Source organism: Mercurialis annua, linkage group LG5 (assembly GCF_937616625.2).
Source record: "Mercurialis annua linkage group LG5, ddMerAnnu1.2, whole genome shotgun sequence".
Taxonomy (NCBI): Eukaryota; Viridiplantae; Streptophyta; class Magnoliopsida; order Malpighiales; family Euphorbiaceae; genus Mercurialis; species Mercurialis annua.
Window position 1 is genome coordinate 11,789,760 of NC_065574.1, and position 18,941 is coordinate 11,808,700.

General features: G+C 30.6%; 1 protein-coding gene across 1 annotated transcript; it reads left to right on the plus strand.

Moving 5' to 3' along the window:
* Window positions 1-7,383: 7,383 nt before the first annotated feature.
* On the plus strand, window positions 7,384-10,887 carry LOC126683360 (protein kinase STUNTED-like). Its single transcript, XM_050379228.2, has 9 exons — window positions 7,384-7,897; window positions 8,024-8,097; window positions 8,195-8,298; window positions 8,520-8,635; window positions 8,728-9,249; window positions 9,340-9,588; window positions 9,671-9,834; window positions 9,922-10,299; window positions 10,381-10,887. The coding sequence occupies exons 1-9, from the start codon at window positions 7,762-7,764 to the stop codon at window positions 10,636-10,638; spliced, it is 2,001 nt and encodes a 666-aa protein (XP_050235185.1). The 5' UTR covers window positions 7,384-7,761; the 3' UTR covers window positions 10,639-10,887.
* Window positions 10,888-18,941: the final 8,054 nt, after the last annotated feature.

Below are 18,941 nucleotides of genomic sequence, written 5' to 3' on the forward strand. Positions count from 1 at the left end.
TAGAGAGGTGGATGCATATGCATCAAAAAAATGTTCTAGCATAAGGGATGGCCAATCTCCAAATCCGCAGCTTGAATTTTGTAACTGGACACTGCAATGTTATCTTCTATAGCACCAGATTTCTTAATCTGCAATATTACAAGAATAAATAAAGAATTAAGACTAAAACAAACTCTCTTATGCTCATCTATAATAAGCTCCTATATTTATGCCATTGCCAATGCTATAAAAGATGAATACAGAAACTCAAATAAAATCATATGCTAAATAAGAAATCAAGATGAAACATAAATTATCACCTCTTCAGTGGATTAATACATATATGATATCCTTGTGCACCAAAGCAAAAATAATGATCAAGATAGAAACCTGATAAAAGGATACAATTGAGTTTAAAAAATGAGTTATTTCTATAGATAAACACAATTATTAAAGCATAAATCTTTTGAATAATTACCACCTACCTCAATTAAATTATCATTTATCACATACCTTGTTCATATGACTAATGAGTAGAGTTATCATCAGATAGCATATATCCGTGCCTTAAGGTCAATATATTTGTTTCAGCAAAAGATGAATTCAGACCATCCAAGTCTCTATGAATTCAGACCATCAAAACCAAAAATGTGTCATGCTTGCTGCATGAATTTGGAAAATTTGACCATATCACAATTTCCCTCAAAAAAACACACCATCTCTTTGCCCAAAAAACAAAATACAACACCAAAAGATGTTGTCCAAGTTCCATTTTCAGCCAGCAAGAGGCCCATGATTTGGTAACTCTGAAAAAGAAAACAGAATATAAGTAACAATAAAAAAAATAGATGACAGTAAAGAAATAGAAAGGAGCACAGGAAAAAAAAATATACAACCTTGCTCAAACAACTCAAGCTCATCGATTGATTCTTCAACTACCAAAGGATGATTTGATGCCCTAAGCCAATCTTGAGCACATATCAATGCTTCCGCTAATTTAGGAGTTAAAGAACTTCTAAAACAGTCAAGTACCCGTCCACCAATACTAAAGGCCGATTCGGAAGCAACGGTCGAAATGGGAATAGCAAGAATATCACGAGCCATTTCGGATAGAACTGGAAAACGCTCTAAATTGAGCTTCCACCACTTCAACACGTCAAAATTATCATCATCCTCCATGAGGGATTCACTAAGATAAATTTTCAGCTCACTCATCTTGTTAACTAGAGTGCCTTTTTCCTTTCTGCTTCTTAAATCTGGCCTTTGTAAGTGATTCAGGTTTTTTAGCACCGCAAACTTGAGAGGCTATTGTAGAATGGCCTCCCTCACGTAGGTTCAAATTCGATTGAGAGCACAAATTGCTACCATCAACAACAACTTCATACATTGACTTGTACTCATCAAATAGAAAAGTAAGCTCACACTTAACAGATTAAAAAACAGATTTGTACCCTTTTCATCACCAAACATGGATGTTAATGAGTACAACATATCATCTAGCTTAGCAGAAGGATCAAATACATATGTAATAAAAATCAGCTTGTTCATTTTATCGGGATCACCCCAATACTTGTCAAATTTAGTCTTCATTTTCTGACCCATGTGCTTAACATCAATATCTTCACTGTCCATCATATCAATTAACACCATATGCAGATCACAAATATCTTGAAGATGCATATTCGAAGTCACATATAAAGACCCAGAAATGCGCAAAGCCACCACATAAAAATGAGATAAACATTCTGAAAATTTTCTAATCATTTCCCAATCAAGAGAGTTGGGTAAATTATTTTGCAAATCTGCTCTAAATGATGTCTCCTCCTCCTCGTATTTTTCAAATGCCTTTTCATACAAGGAAGCAGTTTCAAGCATTAGGTATGTGGAATTCCATCGGGTAGGAACATCAAGGCAAAGACTTTTTTTTTGTTTCTATTTCAACAAATGTGGCAAGGTCCCTAAATTTTTTATGCCTTGCAGGGCTGTTCCTAATGTACCTAACACAACCCCTTACTTTCTTGATAGACACATGCATATCTTTCAATCCATCATTAACAACCAAGTTTAAAATATGAGCTATGCATCTCATATGCAAATACTAACCTTTAGACACTGATGTTCCCCGTGAAATTAATTTTTTCTTAAAGGTTGAAACAGACACATCATTGCTTGAAGCGTTATCCATTGTAATAGTGAAAATATTTTTAAGACCCCATTCTAGTAAGCAATTCTCTAATGACTTAGCAATATACTCACCCATATGTCCAGTGACCGGAATAGATGATAAAATTCTTTTATGCAATTTCCACTCATCATCTAGCCAATGGCAGGTAACACACATATAGTTAATGCGTTGAATGCTTGTCCAACTATCAGAAGTTATGCTTACCCTTTGACTATAATTTTTTAAAAAGAATTTAAGTTTCAGTTTTTCATCAAGGTACAGCTGAAAGCAATTTCTGGTAACAGTCCACCTAGATGGGATTCTAAACCTAGGGCAAGCAATATCCATCAGTTTCTTAAACCCCATTCCCTCAACAAACCTAATTGGTAATTCGTTAATAATTATCATATAAGCTAAAGCATTCCTGATTAATTCTTGAGAAAATTTCCAAACTCCTATTTTTCCCTCACCCTCACCAATAGCAGGAATATTAACTGCAGTTTACAAAGTAAGTAAAGCTTGTCTGGTATCTCTACTTTGTGGATTCTTAAGGCATGCTAGCATATGAGCTCTAAGTGTAGATGTGCCATTTAACTTGGTCGATGATTGATAAATTTTAGCACAATGTACACACTTAGCGCTAATCACCTTACCATCATTGTCTGTTATACGCTCAAAGTGATCCCAGACTACCGATCCTGCTTACAATTTGCTTCCGTTTTTTCCCTTGCAACGTTTTTGCAATTTCAGTTCCAGCAGCAGTTTGAAAGAGCCAAGCAGAGCTGTCACCACCATCTTTCTCTAACTGACCAGCATTATTTTTCTCAGAGTTGGACATCTACAAAACATATAAATATTTAAGTTAGTTAAAAATTATAAAATATAAACTTAATAAAAATGATAACTGTAAAATAATATTATCCATTTAAGAAATATTATAAAAATAATAAAAATTAAAAACAAAATTCAACAAAATAATAACTTAAGAAGAGAGTTACAAATGATTACTGGAAACAGAATGAGATAATTTTAAAATCATTTCTTTTGTTGCAAAGTAAATAATTTCATTTTACTTTCAAAAGAAACCATTTTCAGGTAACAAAAAAGAAAATAAGATATGAAATCAAGTTAGAGTAAATCAAAAAGTAAATGATTTATTAAGAAAACCTAATTTATTATCATTTGTACAAAAATATTTAAAATAAATAAATAAATTACCTTTATTGTACTTCTAGACTTCTAGTATTTTATCTTCACCAATAAGATAGATCATTTTTTTCTGAATAGATAGATAAAAGATTAAGAATATGTGAAGTGAGGAGTTAAATTTTGAAAGAAAATGGGAGAAGACATGAGAAGAAGCCAAGAAGAGAGGCGGTGAATTTTTGTTTCAAAGAGTAAGAATAAGAATTAGGTTTAGGGTTAGATAAGAAATGATTTTATAGTCCAATAAAACGACGCAATACGAGTGATGGAGTTATAATTTTACAAACCTCTTTTTATATCTGAATATGAAAACTATGTCGTTTTAAAATTTCGGTTTTTCGGTTTTTTCGGTTTTTAAACACTCAAAACCGAACCGATAACCGATGACCGAAATTTTTAACACTTTGAAACCGAACCAAACCGTTTCTACCAAATAACTGAACCAAATATAAAATTTTGGTTCGGTTCGGTTAAACGGTTCGGTTTGGTTCGGTTTTTGCACAGCCCTAACGGTATATCTCATTTTAATCATACATGCAGTCCACAATGTGCTAGAAAGTAAACATGTTCGAAAAACTACTAAATGGAAAGTTGGAAAACATGTGAAACGCGCATATGACTCGATCTGGACTACCATGTGAGCATATTGAAAATAAACATAAACAAGCATCTAACCCTGGAGTTTCTATCATGTAGCAGACAGAAGTGATTTTTTTCATTTTGTATGCACAAAACCTAAAACGGATGTATATATGAGATTGATTTTAATTTGGTCATCTTGAATGCATATACAACCACTAATTATATTTTCATGGCAATCATAAAATTTCTAACTGATTTACTGGATTTGAAGCTAATTATTGTGGTTAAGTTATTAAGCCTATTAAATGGTGCATTTGGAAATCAATAAACAAATTAAACAAACCCATTTACAGTTTATATACATGTAAGGTTAGAGATACTTTTAACCTTAAAAAATCAGGAGTATCTAACAATCATATATTGCCTGGCTGTCTGTTTGGTCGGAATTTGGAATCAGTCGGGATATGTCCTTTGTCTAGACGATACAAGTCCACTTGTTCAAACCGGGGCAATTTCGAGTTCAAACGAACCCGGAATCAGTCTGGAAATTTCCGGTCTCTAACGGGCTTGGGCTTCAGGACCCATGTGATGTGACAGCCCACAAATCTGATGTGCAGGCCAATTCTGACTTGGAAAGGTCCATTACAATACAAAATAATGATCCTACAACTATTAAAAAACCATGGGCTCAAGCGAGACCCAAATCTGAGTTCAAACGAGCATAGAAACACAAAAACAAGATATGTATCGAATCAAAAGGATCTGGGCAAGTCTGTAGCTAATGAACCACTGCAACACGTTGAATAGCGGATTTGCCACTTTTCGATGGCGGCGGCGCCAGAGCATGGTGGTGGAGGCGCCACCAAAAACTGGTTCTGAGGCAGTTCGTCGGTTGGTCAGAAAACGTGTAAAAACAATGCAGAAATAGTAAATAACACATATTTGAAATTCTGAAAAAGCATATAATTATATATGCATGTAAAAACAGTAAAAAAATCCTTAACATGTTTCTAAGATCAAATCATGGAAATCATGTCTAGAGCGATGATTATGGAACTTTGTGCAGTTTATAGCTAAACATACAACCTAATCAACAAAATTTAACGGAAATTGACATATGTGCATAAAAGTGATATGAAATAAATTTGGGTTTTCAGAAGTAGCATTATGAGTTCTTGTCTCGTTTTTTGATATATATTTACATATATTTAACATTGATAGACATCAACGTATTTTTTACTGATTAAAGCGTATAAATTTATTTGATTGCCTGGAATCGAATGGTTAAATCATGTGTTTTTGTGGCTGTTTTGGTTCGGCTATGAAGATGTCCAAATTAGGATTTGTATTTTAAATTATGGGTTGTGTCTGATTATGTGTTATCCTTTGATTGATTAGCTTAAGTGTGTTTAATAGTAATTAGGTTAACTTAGAGTTATAAGATTTTTAAGATAGGTTAGGAGTCTACAAGTGTGTGTTTAGGTTAGTTTAAAGGTCTTATTTAATTATTAAATTTGAAATAACAGATATTTACAATTTCAACTGTGTGTTTAGATTATGAATATTTATTTTATGCATTGCTTGTGCTATATCATATTTACAATAAACGAATGAATATTTGCAATAATTTTTTAAATTATTTTTATTATTAATTTATTTACATAACTAATATATTATTGATTTATTATACAAATAATTTTAGAATATTGATATTTTCACGAGAAAAGAAATGCCAATAAAATAAATAAAATAGTGAGGATAGTTGACAGCTAGAGAGGGCAGCCGCCCTTACCCATCCATGTGGCCGCCTGGGAGTGGAAGGGAAATCAGAAAAAGATTTATGTACACGAAACCATCAATTAGATAATGATAATGATGACTGACGTGCATATACTAACGGTTCACGTTATTTGTTCTTGGCTGAATATCATAAAAAAAAAAGTCGAATTTTTCAAAAAAAATTCACAAAATTTTTGATCTTTTACTTTTGTTAATTTTAGCAAAAATTGATTATTTAGTTTTACAAAACTCCTAATCTTTTAATTTTATCGATTTTGGCCAAAAATAAATTATTAGATTTCACAAAAATTTTGACCTTTCAATACGTAGGCGCTATATAGACAAATTAAAATGAAATTAAGAATTGGACATAATTGAAATCAAATAATATATTTTTAGCTAAAATCGATAAAATTTAAAATTTAAAATTTTTGTGAAATTTTTATAAAAGATTTGGCTTTTTATAATATTTGGCCTTTAGTCTTTTACTATTCTATGATATTACAGATCTAATTTAAAGATTCTATAATTTGATGCTAAGATGATATTTGAGGGACACGTTTCACCACCGTTGCAATTCCATCAACTAAGAAACGGGCTTTAGTAATACTCCCTGATTTCTTTATTTTATATTTAAATGATAATATGTCCTCTCAACTTGTATGCAATGATCAATTAACATTTAAATTAACTTTGTGTGCAAATCAATATATGAACTTGATGATTATACATAATTTATTTCATTTTAATAATTTGCCCCTCAATTTATAAGTTAATAGTTATTTCAACTGGCAATTTACACCCTTAACTTGTAAATTAATTTACCAAAATAGGCTAATTGCCTATAATCACCAAGTTCATATATTGATTTGTCAATAAAATTAATTTATGTGTTAATTGTTCATTGTTTACAAGTTAAGAGGGGGCAAATTACTATTTAAATTCATTATTTTATATAAAACTTGATTTGTCTAAATATTAAAAATACTAAATTAATGATATATTTGTATTGTATTAATATTTGATTATCTAGATAGTCTAAAAGTCTAGTCATTTAAAACTATTTTATATTTTATATTTTATATTTTTAATTTTAATTTATAGTCTAATTTTATAGAAATATTAATTCTAACCTAATTTTGATAAATAATTATAACCAAATTTATTTTTTCCTATCAAAAAATACTTATTAAAATTGGGTTATAAATTTATTTTATAAATAAGTTACTCGTTCCAGAGTAGCTCAGATAAATACCACTTAGATCATAAATTTTCTTGCCCTTGTAAAATTTGTTGGGATTCTATCAGAAAGTAATGTAAGATTTCATTTAGTCAATTAATTGTTAGTAAAAAATTTAATGAAATAAATAAAAAAATTAAGATCAAAGTGTATAGTCAATTTAGGTGTGATAGAAAACCACCAAAAAAGATTTGAAATAAGGGTAAAGTACAAGTGAGTTGACCGAAATAGACGTTGGACTCAGCTTTTATAGCCTCTGAAATTACCGGATATCATGATTTTCCCGCTATATTTGCCGGGTTTCTAACAACCTCCTCAACTCTAACCAATCAACATCATCTTCTTCATACACCATTTCATTTCTATGCATCATTTCATTTCCTTGCCGACATTTTCTTCTTTAATTTAAACCTTTTTTTAAAATTTTTTTAAGTGTCATCAACGCACTCTTTTGTCAATATTAAACATTTTAAACATTTTAATAATGTTCCATGAGTCTTGAAAATAGTTGCATTAGGTGGGATGATGAAATATATTTGGTGGCAGTTTCATTTTTAAAATTTATTTTTGTGTTTGGATGACAAATGGATACAAATGTTTTAGGTACATTAATTTTTTTATTTGTTTGTCTTTTTCCATTTCATGCATCACCATTTTCAAAATTATAATATTTATATACTTTATCAAGATCTTGTGGGTACCCAAAATTCTAATCAAATTCTTGAGTTTTGTGTCATTTGAAGAGGCTATGCAAGTTCAAGACTGAACAAAATATTCTAGAGATTCTTTGATATTGCGGAAGAAACGAAAAATGGTAGTTGAGAGAAGAAATGTGTTAGTTGATACAAGAATTGATAGGAACAGCCGAGAAATTCTGAACTGGGCTCTTGTTAAAGTTGCTGAGCCTGGAGATTGTGTTATTGCACTTCATGTTTGTCGAAGTTCAAGTAATTCTTACTAAATGCTTCTTCTTTTTTACGAGAACGAGTTATAAATATAAAGTTTCGGAGTTTCAGAGAAAAAAAAAACGAAACGCAGAACATATTTGTAACTATAGTTTGTGATATATGCAGGAGGTGCTGCGAAAAACAAGGTGTTGTTAGAAGATTATTTAGAAGTATATGAAGGACTGTGTTCATTAAAGAAGGTTAGTGATTAGAAAACTGTTTAGTTTTACTAAATCTAAATTCATTAATGGGAGTTGCAACTGAAGTTGGTTTTGAATTTAATGTTTACGTGTTCAGGTAGATCTTGTCGGTAAGGTCTGCACAGGAATTTCGATTCAGAGGACTCTGGTAAGAGAGGCAAAGAAGCTTGAAGCTACAGCTCTGGTTCTGGGGAGTGTAAGGTAGGGTATTTGCAATTACAAATTTCCCTGTCAGCATGCATCGGTCTGAATTATTCCAAAATAAATTAAATTTACAATATACAAGTCGAAGTTTTGATACTAAAGGCGAAAGTTTGGTACCATACAGGCTAGTAATCCGCATAGAGTGTTGTAACTTGTCTTTGTTCTGTGTTTTGTGTGCTTTTCTTCTTCTGATTAGTCTAAGCAGATATCATTTTCAGGAGTTGGACTTCTACGGCTAGATATTGCGCTAAGCGGCTGCCTGCAACTACTGATGTTTTCGCTATCCGTAAAGGGAAAATTGTGCACGGAAGGTGCAGCAATAACCAGCTATCAGGTTTGATTTAGTTAATATTTTCTAAAATAAGAAAATGAAACTGCTTAGTGTGATTCTACAAGGGTTAATGCCTCGGTTTCTGATTTTTCCAGGACTCGTTGATGATCCGAAACCAAGTCTAATTGAATGCCATTTGTCGGACGAAGTTCATTCTGAATTTGGAGATTCTGAAGTATATACTGATTTATCAAGTTTTGAAAATCAAACAAGAGATGGGAGTAGTGAAAGCTCACCGCGTGAAGTTATGAGCCTTCCGAGCTTTTCAAACGAAAGTATGAGGAGATCAACTTCTCATTTTGTCGGGGATATTTTGGATCAGAAACCTGGCTGGCCACTTCTTCGTCGATCAAGTTTAACTCGTGCAGAGTCCCTGCAGGCAAGGGAATTGTCTGTGGTGCAATGGGCAATGAGCTTACCAATTCGTTCATCGAATAAATATCCGTTAGGTTCATTTATAGAAAGAAGTGAGTCGTTGGAGGAGAACAGCAGTAGTAGTTCTTACGCGTCGGATGAATTGCAGAATGGCTTGGATATTCTGCTGAAAGCACACTCATCCAACTGCAAATGGTTTAACTATGAGATTCTGAAAACTGCAACTTCCAAATTTTGCTCAGGTTTCTATGCCCTCAAATTCTCTTATGACTAATTGATATTTTCTTCCATTTTAAGCATGTTCTGATGATTAATTCTTAATCTGATGGCAGAAAACTTGATTGGACAAGGCGGATGCAGCCGCGTATACAAAGGGAGTCTTCCGGATGGCAAGATGGTAGCTGTAAAAGTTAGAAATTCATCTGAAGAAGCAACCAAGGATTTAGCTCAAGAAGTTGAAATCATCTCGTCGTTTAACCATACGTATGTTACACGTCTCATTGGCATCTGCATCAAAGATTTTGACCTCGTCTCTGTTTATGATCTTGCATCCAAAGGAAGCTTAGAAGATATTTTACACGGTAAACCTTTAAACATGTGTTTTTATACCCTCGCGAGACGTTGACAAACAATACTGATGTGCAACTGATGTGAAATGTTTAGGTGATAGTAAAGAAAAATCTGATCTCTCATGGGATGTAAGGTTTAGCATTGCTATCAAGATTGCTGAAGCCTTAAATTACCTGCACAACGAATGTTCGCCGCCTGTTATTCATAGAGATGTCAAATCTTCAAACATTCTTCTATCCGACGAGTTTCAACCACAGGTACGCGTGCATACCAAACTTTTCTCCACAATCTTATGTGCGTGTTGCAAACTGATGATATGAATCTTGTTGTTGTTCTTGGAATAGTTATCTGATTTCGGGCTTGCAATATGGGGACCGACGTCTTCATCTTTCACGACTCAAGCCGACGTAGTTGGAACATTCGGGTATCTTGCTCCGGAATATTTTATGTATGGGAAAGTTAGTGACAAGATTGATGTGTATGCCTTTGGTGTAGTTCTACTTGAGTTGTTATCAGGAAGAAAACCAATAGGATATCAAACTCCCAAGGGCCAGGAAAGCTTGGTGATGTGGGCAAAACCAATAATTGACAGTGGGAATGTAAAGGGTATATTAGACCCAAATTTAGATGAAAATCTTGATGAGGGTCAAATGCAAAGGATGGTTCTTGCAGCAAATCTCTGCATCACACGTGCAGCTAGGCTGCGTCCGAAAATGAGTGAGGTACTTTCGTAGTCCGTGATTTCTAATACTCGAGCAGATCGCAAGGTAAGCAATATGAACAATTTCCTTTCCTTTTGCCAGGTTCTGAAGCTTCTACGAGGCGATAAAGATGCAGTGACATGGGTGACACTTCGGAAAAAGGATCTCGACGATCTTGAGAACCAAGAAGGTAATGATGATGAAGTTTATCCAGATTCTTGTGCAGAGTCACACTTGAATCTTGCATTGCTTGATGTGGATGATGATTTGATATCGTTTAGTAGTTTCGAGCGCGGAAATCTTCAATACATTGAAGAATACATGAAAGATAGATGGAGCAGATCATCAAGCTTTAATTAGTTTTCTTTCATTTTTGTTCCTTTTTGCTGCTTGTTTCATGGCATTTTTCTGCTTTTGTCCACTGCATTTTCTGCAGAGAGGACTTCTTGAGCAACCTTATAATTCTGTTAAGGCTTGTAAAATAGAGTGGAATAGGAATGTAAGTACCCCATCGTGAGGCGTTTTTGTAGTAGTAGATTTATAGTATATCCTGTTCAAAATGAAAATATCTAATGAACAAGGACTAGAACTAGAGAGTGTTCTCAAAAATGTTGCTCCAATCTGACCTAGCTAGCAAGCAATCCCAGTTCACGACAGCGAACAAGCGTATCGCCTGCTCCGTCAAGCACTAAAGTTTAAGAATAATTGTACATTGGTGGCTACATAAAGGGCAGACCGTTAATAACTCTTTTTTTGCTCAGTTTTTTGATGCATATTCTATGGCGGAAATATAAATCAGAATTGAATCAACTGTTTGAGACGGACTAGATTTCATTATCTTCTTTTGTAATGTTAATCTTTCAAGGCTGCACCAAATAAATCTGATAGTTCTAAACTAATAGAGACAACATAACCAAAAATGTCTATGTAATATGAAGCCATTGGTCCACAAAAGGTAAAACAACTCTGATGCAATACCATTATGTAAAACTCTCCATGAAAAAGCCTTTAATTTTTAAAGAATTGCCAAAAGAATTGCCACTGCTTTTTAGATAAAGTAGGGCAACAGAAATGTTGAAATATGACAACTCTGATGGAAAACTACATGATATCCAGATTTTGTTGTATAATCGCCAGAAGATGTTATGAAGAATTTGTCCTTGCCTTCATCATATTATTACAAATGAAGTTGATTTAAATACAGCAAATTAAATTGAAAATCATAATCTAAATTTATTAAAAAATGATTCTTTTTTTCAAAATTAGTATGTTTCCAATATTAATTATTGTTTTACAATATATTTTTATGATTTTAAAAAAATCTCATACAGTTTGAAATTGGGATTATTTTTCTAAATATTTGTTTTGGGTAAAGTATTGAGAAAATTACATCAAATCACCCAAAATTTGAAAACTTTATGTTAGTGACTCAGAATTTTATTTTTTGCAAAAATCTCTCTTTTTTTATAATCTGTTTATATTTATACCTGAATATAGTTTTATTCCTTTTTTATCCCCCATTAGGAATTAGAGTTTAATGGGTAGGGATTAGGTGTAAATGGTTGATAGTCGGACTGGAGATGGTAAGAGCAACGGCAGCGATGGTCGGAGGGCAATGGTTTGAGCGGCGGCGGCGATGCAATGGTTAGAGCGGCGACTAGAGTTTATAATGGATAGGGATTAGATGTAAATGGTTGATAGTCGGACAGGAGATGGTAAGAGCGGCGGCGGCGATGCTTAGAGCGGCGACGACAACGGTTGGACCAGTAACAATGGTCTGCTCCCCGATGTTCATTCCCTGCACTCTTTTTTATCTTCTCTTCCAATTCATTTTCTTGCTGGTTTATTTTTATGGCCGCTGCTACTTCCGTCGTTAATATGGCAGATCCCCGTCAGATTGGTTTGTAAAGAGAGGAGAAGAGTTTTATTGGCTGAAACAGTAAAATGGAGCCCATATTTAGAATTAAAGAGAATGTATTTGATGAATATGTATCATATTATGAAGTTGAGATGGAAGAGACTTTTACAGAGCTGGTTGTAGTTGGGTCTTGTGGAATTGTAGCTCTCCGATTGTGAAACCAAAAGCTGAGACAAAGACAAATTATAGATATTAATCACTTGTAATTTGAGCATAAAAAGGTTAGTAAATGATGAGTTCATCTTTAGAGAAAACTGACATAAATAATTTAAAATTGAAACATAAAATAAATAATGAAAGGTTTGGCGTACCCTTGAAACTTTTAGTGGTGGAAGACAAAGAATTGGTTCATCAGCTGAAGTTTCTTTGTGTACTGTCATTTTTGGAATTTTGTTTTTCCAATAATAGTGAGCCTTTGTTCCATTTATTTGGTTTCTTGGTTTGTGTTGGTTCTACCGCTAGTTTTGAAATATGATGTTCAAAAAATTATATTAACATCAGAATTTGAAAAATTGTGTTCTATAAATTTGTTGATTTATATGGCAACTATGACTGCTTTGATTTAGTTGCCATTTACTATTACATATGAGGGTGTAGCTGTAATAACTATTGAGAAAATAAAGTTAGATCCTTTTATTGCATCTGATTGTGAATGCTACTGTGGTTTATTTGTTGCATTTGACAAAATGCTGAGTTCATTTTTAAATTGATTATAATTTTAAAATTAATTAATTGATAATTTAGACTATAAAAATTAAATTTATAAAATGAACTGAATATAGATTTAATGTGAACTAAATGTCAACTCTTAATAAATTTAATTTAAATTCAATGTCAACTTAATTTAAATTCAATGTCAACTTAATTTAAATTAATTTATTAATTTTGTATAATATTAAAATAATTTATATAATGACAAATAAACTAATTATAATATGAAAATAAATATCTAAGATTCATTGGATTTAAACTGAAAGTACATTTAAAATAAACTAAAACTGAAAGTACATTTAAAATAAACTAAAAGTGAACTTTATGTGAACTCGATATGAACCATTTATCAACTTAATATCAACCTTGATTCAATTTGAATAAAATTTATTTTGCAGCTTTTCACAATTTTAACATACATTTATATGTATAGATTTTGAGATATAGTCTATTATAAGAATTAAATAAATCTTTTAATTGAAATGTATTTTGACAGTTTATAAAACCGAAAATCAACCTGATGTGAACCTATATCAACTGAATAATTTTATTTTTAGTAAACGTTGGGTTGACTGTTGGTAAACTTGTAATAATTTTTATTTTAATTATATGGTTAATAAATCGTTAGTAAAACCGTTGCTAAACTTTAATTGTGTATTTTAAACAAACTTAGAAAAATTTAATAAATTTATTTTTAGTACACCATTAGTAAACGTTTGGAACCACAAATCGACTAATTAACAACTTACGTTTTAAATATATTTATTAGTTTGTTGTGTGTTTATGTAATCATAAATCAACTCGTTGTTAACTTTGGTTTATTAGTTTTAAATGTAGATTGGTGATGTAAATTTAATATTTTTAGTTTTATATTAAATGTTTAGAATTTTTTTTATATTATATTTAATGAAATTCATATCCTTTATTTTTTTTTAATTGTTGTAACTTGTTATCAACCCCATGGTGGTCAATGGTTGGACTCGCGATGGTTTGTGTTCTACCTACATGGTTGGTGTAAAATTAATATAAACTCAATATGAACTTAACGTGAACTTAATATGAACTCGATATGAACTTAATGTAAATTTAAAGTAAACTCGTCCAAAATAAATTCTTAATAAAGTGACTATAAATTTAAAATTAATTTTAGATTAATCAAATTAATTTATTTAAAATTTTATACTATTGAAAATAGATTTATAAAATGATAAATAAATTAATAATAAACTAAAAAAAACATCTAAGATTTTTTGAGGTGGTCGGTATAAACTTAATATAAATTCAATGTCATCTCAGTGTAAACTAATTTCAAGTAGATTTTGTTCCAATTGACCTTTACAGTTGCTTTATAAAACCGAAATGTATTTGATAGTCTATAAAACCGAAAATCAACCGGATGTGAACCTGATATGAACCTATATCAACTAAACTACTTTAATTCAATTTTTAATCAAATTTATCTTCCTGCTCTTTACAATCTTAAATGACATTTTATATAGATAGAATTTTGAGATTTAATGTAACACCAATTGAATATCTCTTTTAAATGAAATGTATTTGACAAACAATAAAATCAAAAATCGACCTGATGTGAACCTATATCAACTGAACTAATTTAATTCAATTTTTAATCAAAATTTTATTAATGCTCTTTACAATCTTAAATGACATTTTATATAGTGAGAATCTCGAAATTTAGTGTAATATACAAATTGAATATATCTTTTAAGTGAAATGTATTTGATAATATATATAAAATAGAGAATCAACCTGATGTGAACCTGATATTAATCTATATCAACTAAACTAACTTAATTCATTTTTTTATACAATTGATAGTCTATAAAACTGAAAAGTAACCTCATGTGAACCGTATGTAAACCTGAAATAATACCACATGCTTGAAATGAATAAAAATCCATTTCTCTCCAATTAGAATCAATAGCAATTACGTCTTTACGAAAATCCCATATAATCTCAGCTGTTCTTTTCGAAATGGCCATGAGCAACATCGGGACGATCGGTTTTATATTTTACTTCAATAAAATAAGAAGAAAAACTGCAAATTTTAATAACTGAATTATGTATAATCAAAAAAATAAACAGCAAACAATATTTTATATTTTTAACTACCTTCAAATATAATAAGACAAACAATGAGAATAGTAGTGGTCACTTTGCCCCCCAAATTTGCCCATTTTCTTCTTCAAATAGGTAGCACTTTCTTCCAAAAAGACCACATACATTTCTTTTTGAATCATCCCAATTTCAGTATTCATTCCAATGCTTATGACAATACAAACACAACTCTGATTCACAGTAGATTGATAACTCAACAAAATTTAGCTAAAATACAAAACAAAAAGAACCATAAAATCAACAGAAGAAGTAAAATCCAATAATAAAATACTATGACCTGCTAAAATATTGACATGCGATACATATGGCAATGGAGTCCTCCGATGGAAAGAACACTGAACCCCTCAACTCAAATTTCAGTGTCGATGTCTTCAAAATTGCAACTATAAAATCCAACTAATAATTCCACTATATCTCCATGGACAAAAAATAATTAAAAATGACAGTGGAAATATCAAAATTTTAAATAATATTACTTTCGTTGAGATTAAACCATCTAATGTAAAGAATATAAATTGCTCTCATTTTTGTAAGGTAAAATCAAACTATATTGATTATGTGTCCATATGAAATCTATTTCCATGACCAAGACAATCACATCGCCAATTTTCTCTAAGCTTACCGGCGGTGGATCTCTGGGAGACCATTGCGTCGCCGTTCGACCACCACGCCGCCGTCCGACCACCGCGCTGCCAATCAGATCACCGGAGTCCGACCAGAATGATAACAGTGGAGTAATTTTCAATTTTTCTTCTCTGTTTCAGTTGAGGGGAAGAGGGCATAAATGTCCTATTTTATGTTAAAACCAACTTATTTTGGGTTATGAGAGATTTATGAAAAGTTTTCTTTTTTTTGGGAGATTTTTGCCAAAATCAAAATACTGAGGTAAAAACATAATACTATACCACTTTTAGGGGATTTGTGTAGATTACCCTAAAGTATTTACACTATTTTGGCCCATCTTTTTCTCTTATCTTACGTTACCTAATAAGCTAATTTATTTACCAAAAATACACATTATAAAAAGAAGTCTTATCTCATTTTAGGTTAAACTTTTCATTAGCCACCTTTTTTCTCTCTTTTCTCTCTTCTTTTCTTCTTTTTTTTTTTTCATTTGATTTTTAGTTTATCTCCTCTGATTATTTTTTCGTTCGTCTTTTTCGTTCGTCTTTTTCGTTCGTCTTTCCGGTCGCGCTTTCATTCGTCTACTTCCGATGGATTTCTCGTCGTTTTCGTTCGTTTTTTCGTTCGTCTTTTCCGTTCGCGCTAGTCCGTTCATCTCTTTCGTTCGCGCTATGGATTTCTCGACTCGTTTTTAGATTTGTGTAATTTTTTTAGCTTTTTTGTAATGATTTAAATATTTTGTAAATAAATTATTGTTTATCTATAATTTTTTGTTTATAAAATTATTCTATTATTCATATAATTATTTATATTGTCTTCTCTTATTCATAGATTTGTTTATTTCTACTGATTTTGTAAAGAAAAAATTGATTTATAGTGCATTTGTAGTAATTTATAATATATTTACGTTTTAGTGTATTTTTGGTGTATTTATATTGTATTTCTGCCGTTTTTTAGTATATTTATGGTGTATTTGCAGTGTTTATGGTGTATTTATAGTGTTAATGGTGTATTTGCAGTGTTAATGGTGTATTTACAGTGTTAATGGTGTATTTGCAGTGTTAATGGTGTATTTGCAGTGTTTATGGTGTATTTGCAGTGTTTCATTGTGTAAACCACAAAAAACACTGCAAAATGCCATAAATACACTACTTATACACTAAATATACACTACTTATACATTATATATACACTACTTATACACTAATTTTACATGATATAAACACCATTAAAACACTATATATACACTATTGTTACACTTTAAAAAATAAAAAAAATTCCAGAAAAAAAATCTATAAAAAAAAAAAAATTAACACTATATATACACTAATCTTACACTATATAAAAAAGTTGTCAGTCGGTTTGGTCGGTTCGGTCGACCGAACCGAAAAAACCGAAAACCAAAATTGAAAACTGAAAAAAAAAAGATATTTTTGAAACTAAAAAAACAAAAAGGTATTTTTCGTAAATAAAAAAAAGTAAAAAAGAAAAATCAAAACTTGGCAGGTAAAGTTGTAAATAAGTTACCAAAACATGTATTTCAGGAAATTACCACTTTGAAATTTATCTAGGATGTCGATCAATTTTGATAAATTAAAATCAAATATAACCAACTCTAAAATTAAATCAAAATAAAATACTAAAATATAAATGTTGTAACTATTATAAAGTTTATTTACATCAAATACACTTTAAAAGTTTATGGCTAAAACGAGTATTATTTTTGGAAAGTTCCTCTACATAAATAATAACTTCAAAGAACAATTTTAGTTGTTTTGAAGGACAAATTCGACTTTTTTATCTTTATAAAAATTATAGGTTTTTGAGTTAGCTTTCTAGATCCGTTTGAATTCCTTAAATTTGATATTAGACAAAAATACCAGAAATAGTCAAGTTGTCGATAAAGAATATCTCATGTGTTTTAGAGATGTTAAGTAGATAGGATTAGACATAACAAAATGTTACTAAATAAATTTTAAAATAATTAGTTTCCATAAAAAACGTAGGGCTATTGAATATATGTGGATTTAGTAAAATAAAATAGTTTATAATGTACATTATTTTAATAATTAATTAAATATATTAAAATTAGTTTTTAATTATTTATAAATAATTATACAATTAAATTTATATTTTATTACAATCTAATATAAATAATTATGATAATTATTCACTAATATATACAATTCACATTCATTTATATTTTTACTTATAAAATTAATTGAAATCAAATCTTTCTTCTTATAAATTATTGTATTTTTTATTAATTTTATATGATAGTATATACTGTATTTATACATATCAATTTTTATTAATGAAGATGTTAATTAAATAATATTCATGTTTAAGTAATTATATCAACTAAATATCTAAATAATGGTGCCCTCTCTCTAACCTTGAGATAGAATTTTTGTAATGAGTGTGATTTTGTAAATCTTGAATATTAAATTATTTTTTATTTTAATTGGGTCTTCGATCAACAATTTATTTTTATCTTATTTACAAATGAAATCGTGTGGCTAAAAGAAACTCAAATTTGCAATCATAGTAACAACTAAACAACTTCAAAAGTACATACTTTTTTTTGGTACAAAAAACAAGTACATCGATGATTAAAGCAACTCTTTGCCAATCACTAAAAAGGAAAAAGAAAAAAAAAGAAGTGGACGGTCATGATGAAAGGTCAACATAAACAGTAGTTGGACACACTGTATAATAAATTAATAATGAACAAAGGATCAGTTTACCCCCTCAATGTGGCATAAAGTTTCAAAAAAGTTCAAGATTTAAAATCCGTATCACTTATACTCTGAATTTGTCAAAACGGGTTCAAAAATTCTCCTCCTCACTCTCACTAAAAAAGTAAGACATACTCTCCGGTTTTGATGGTGAATTTTTTTTAAAGGTTATTTTTTATTTACAAAAATTAAAATGGTCCTAATTTTTTTTACATTTTAAATTAATACCTAATAATTTTAAAAAAACAATTTAATTCTTCTAATATTAAACTTTACATATCAAATTAACCTCCAAAATTTAGAATAAGTTATGATATTTATGAAACTCACTCTCCAATTAAAATGTCACGTCAGCAAAGAGGAGGGTTTTGAGCCGGTTAGAACAAATTTAGGGTATAAGTGGTACGGGTTTATAGCTTTGGATATTTGTAAACTTTGTGCCAAATTGAGGGGTTGAAATGATCGTTTGTTCATATAATAATAACAGCCCTTCAAATTCAATTCAACAATTTGTTTAAATTTACAATTGGTCC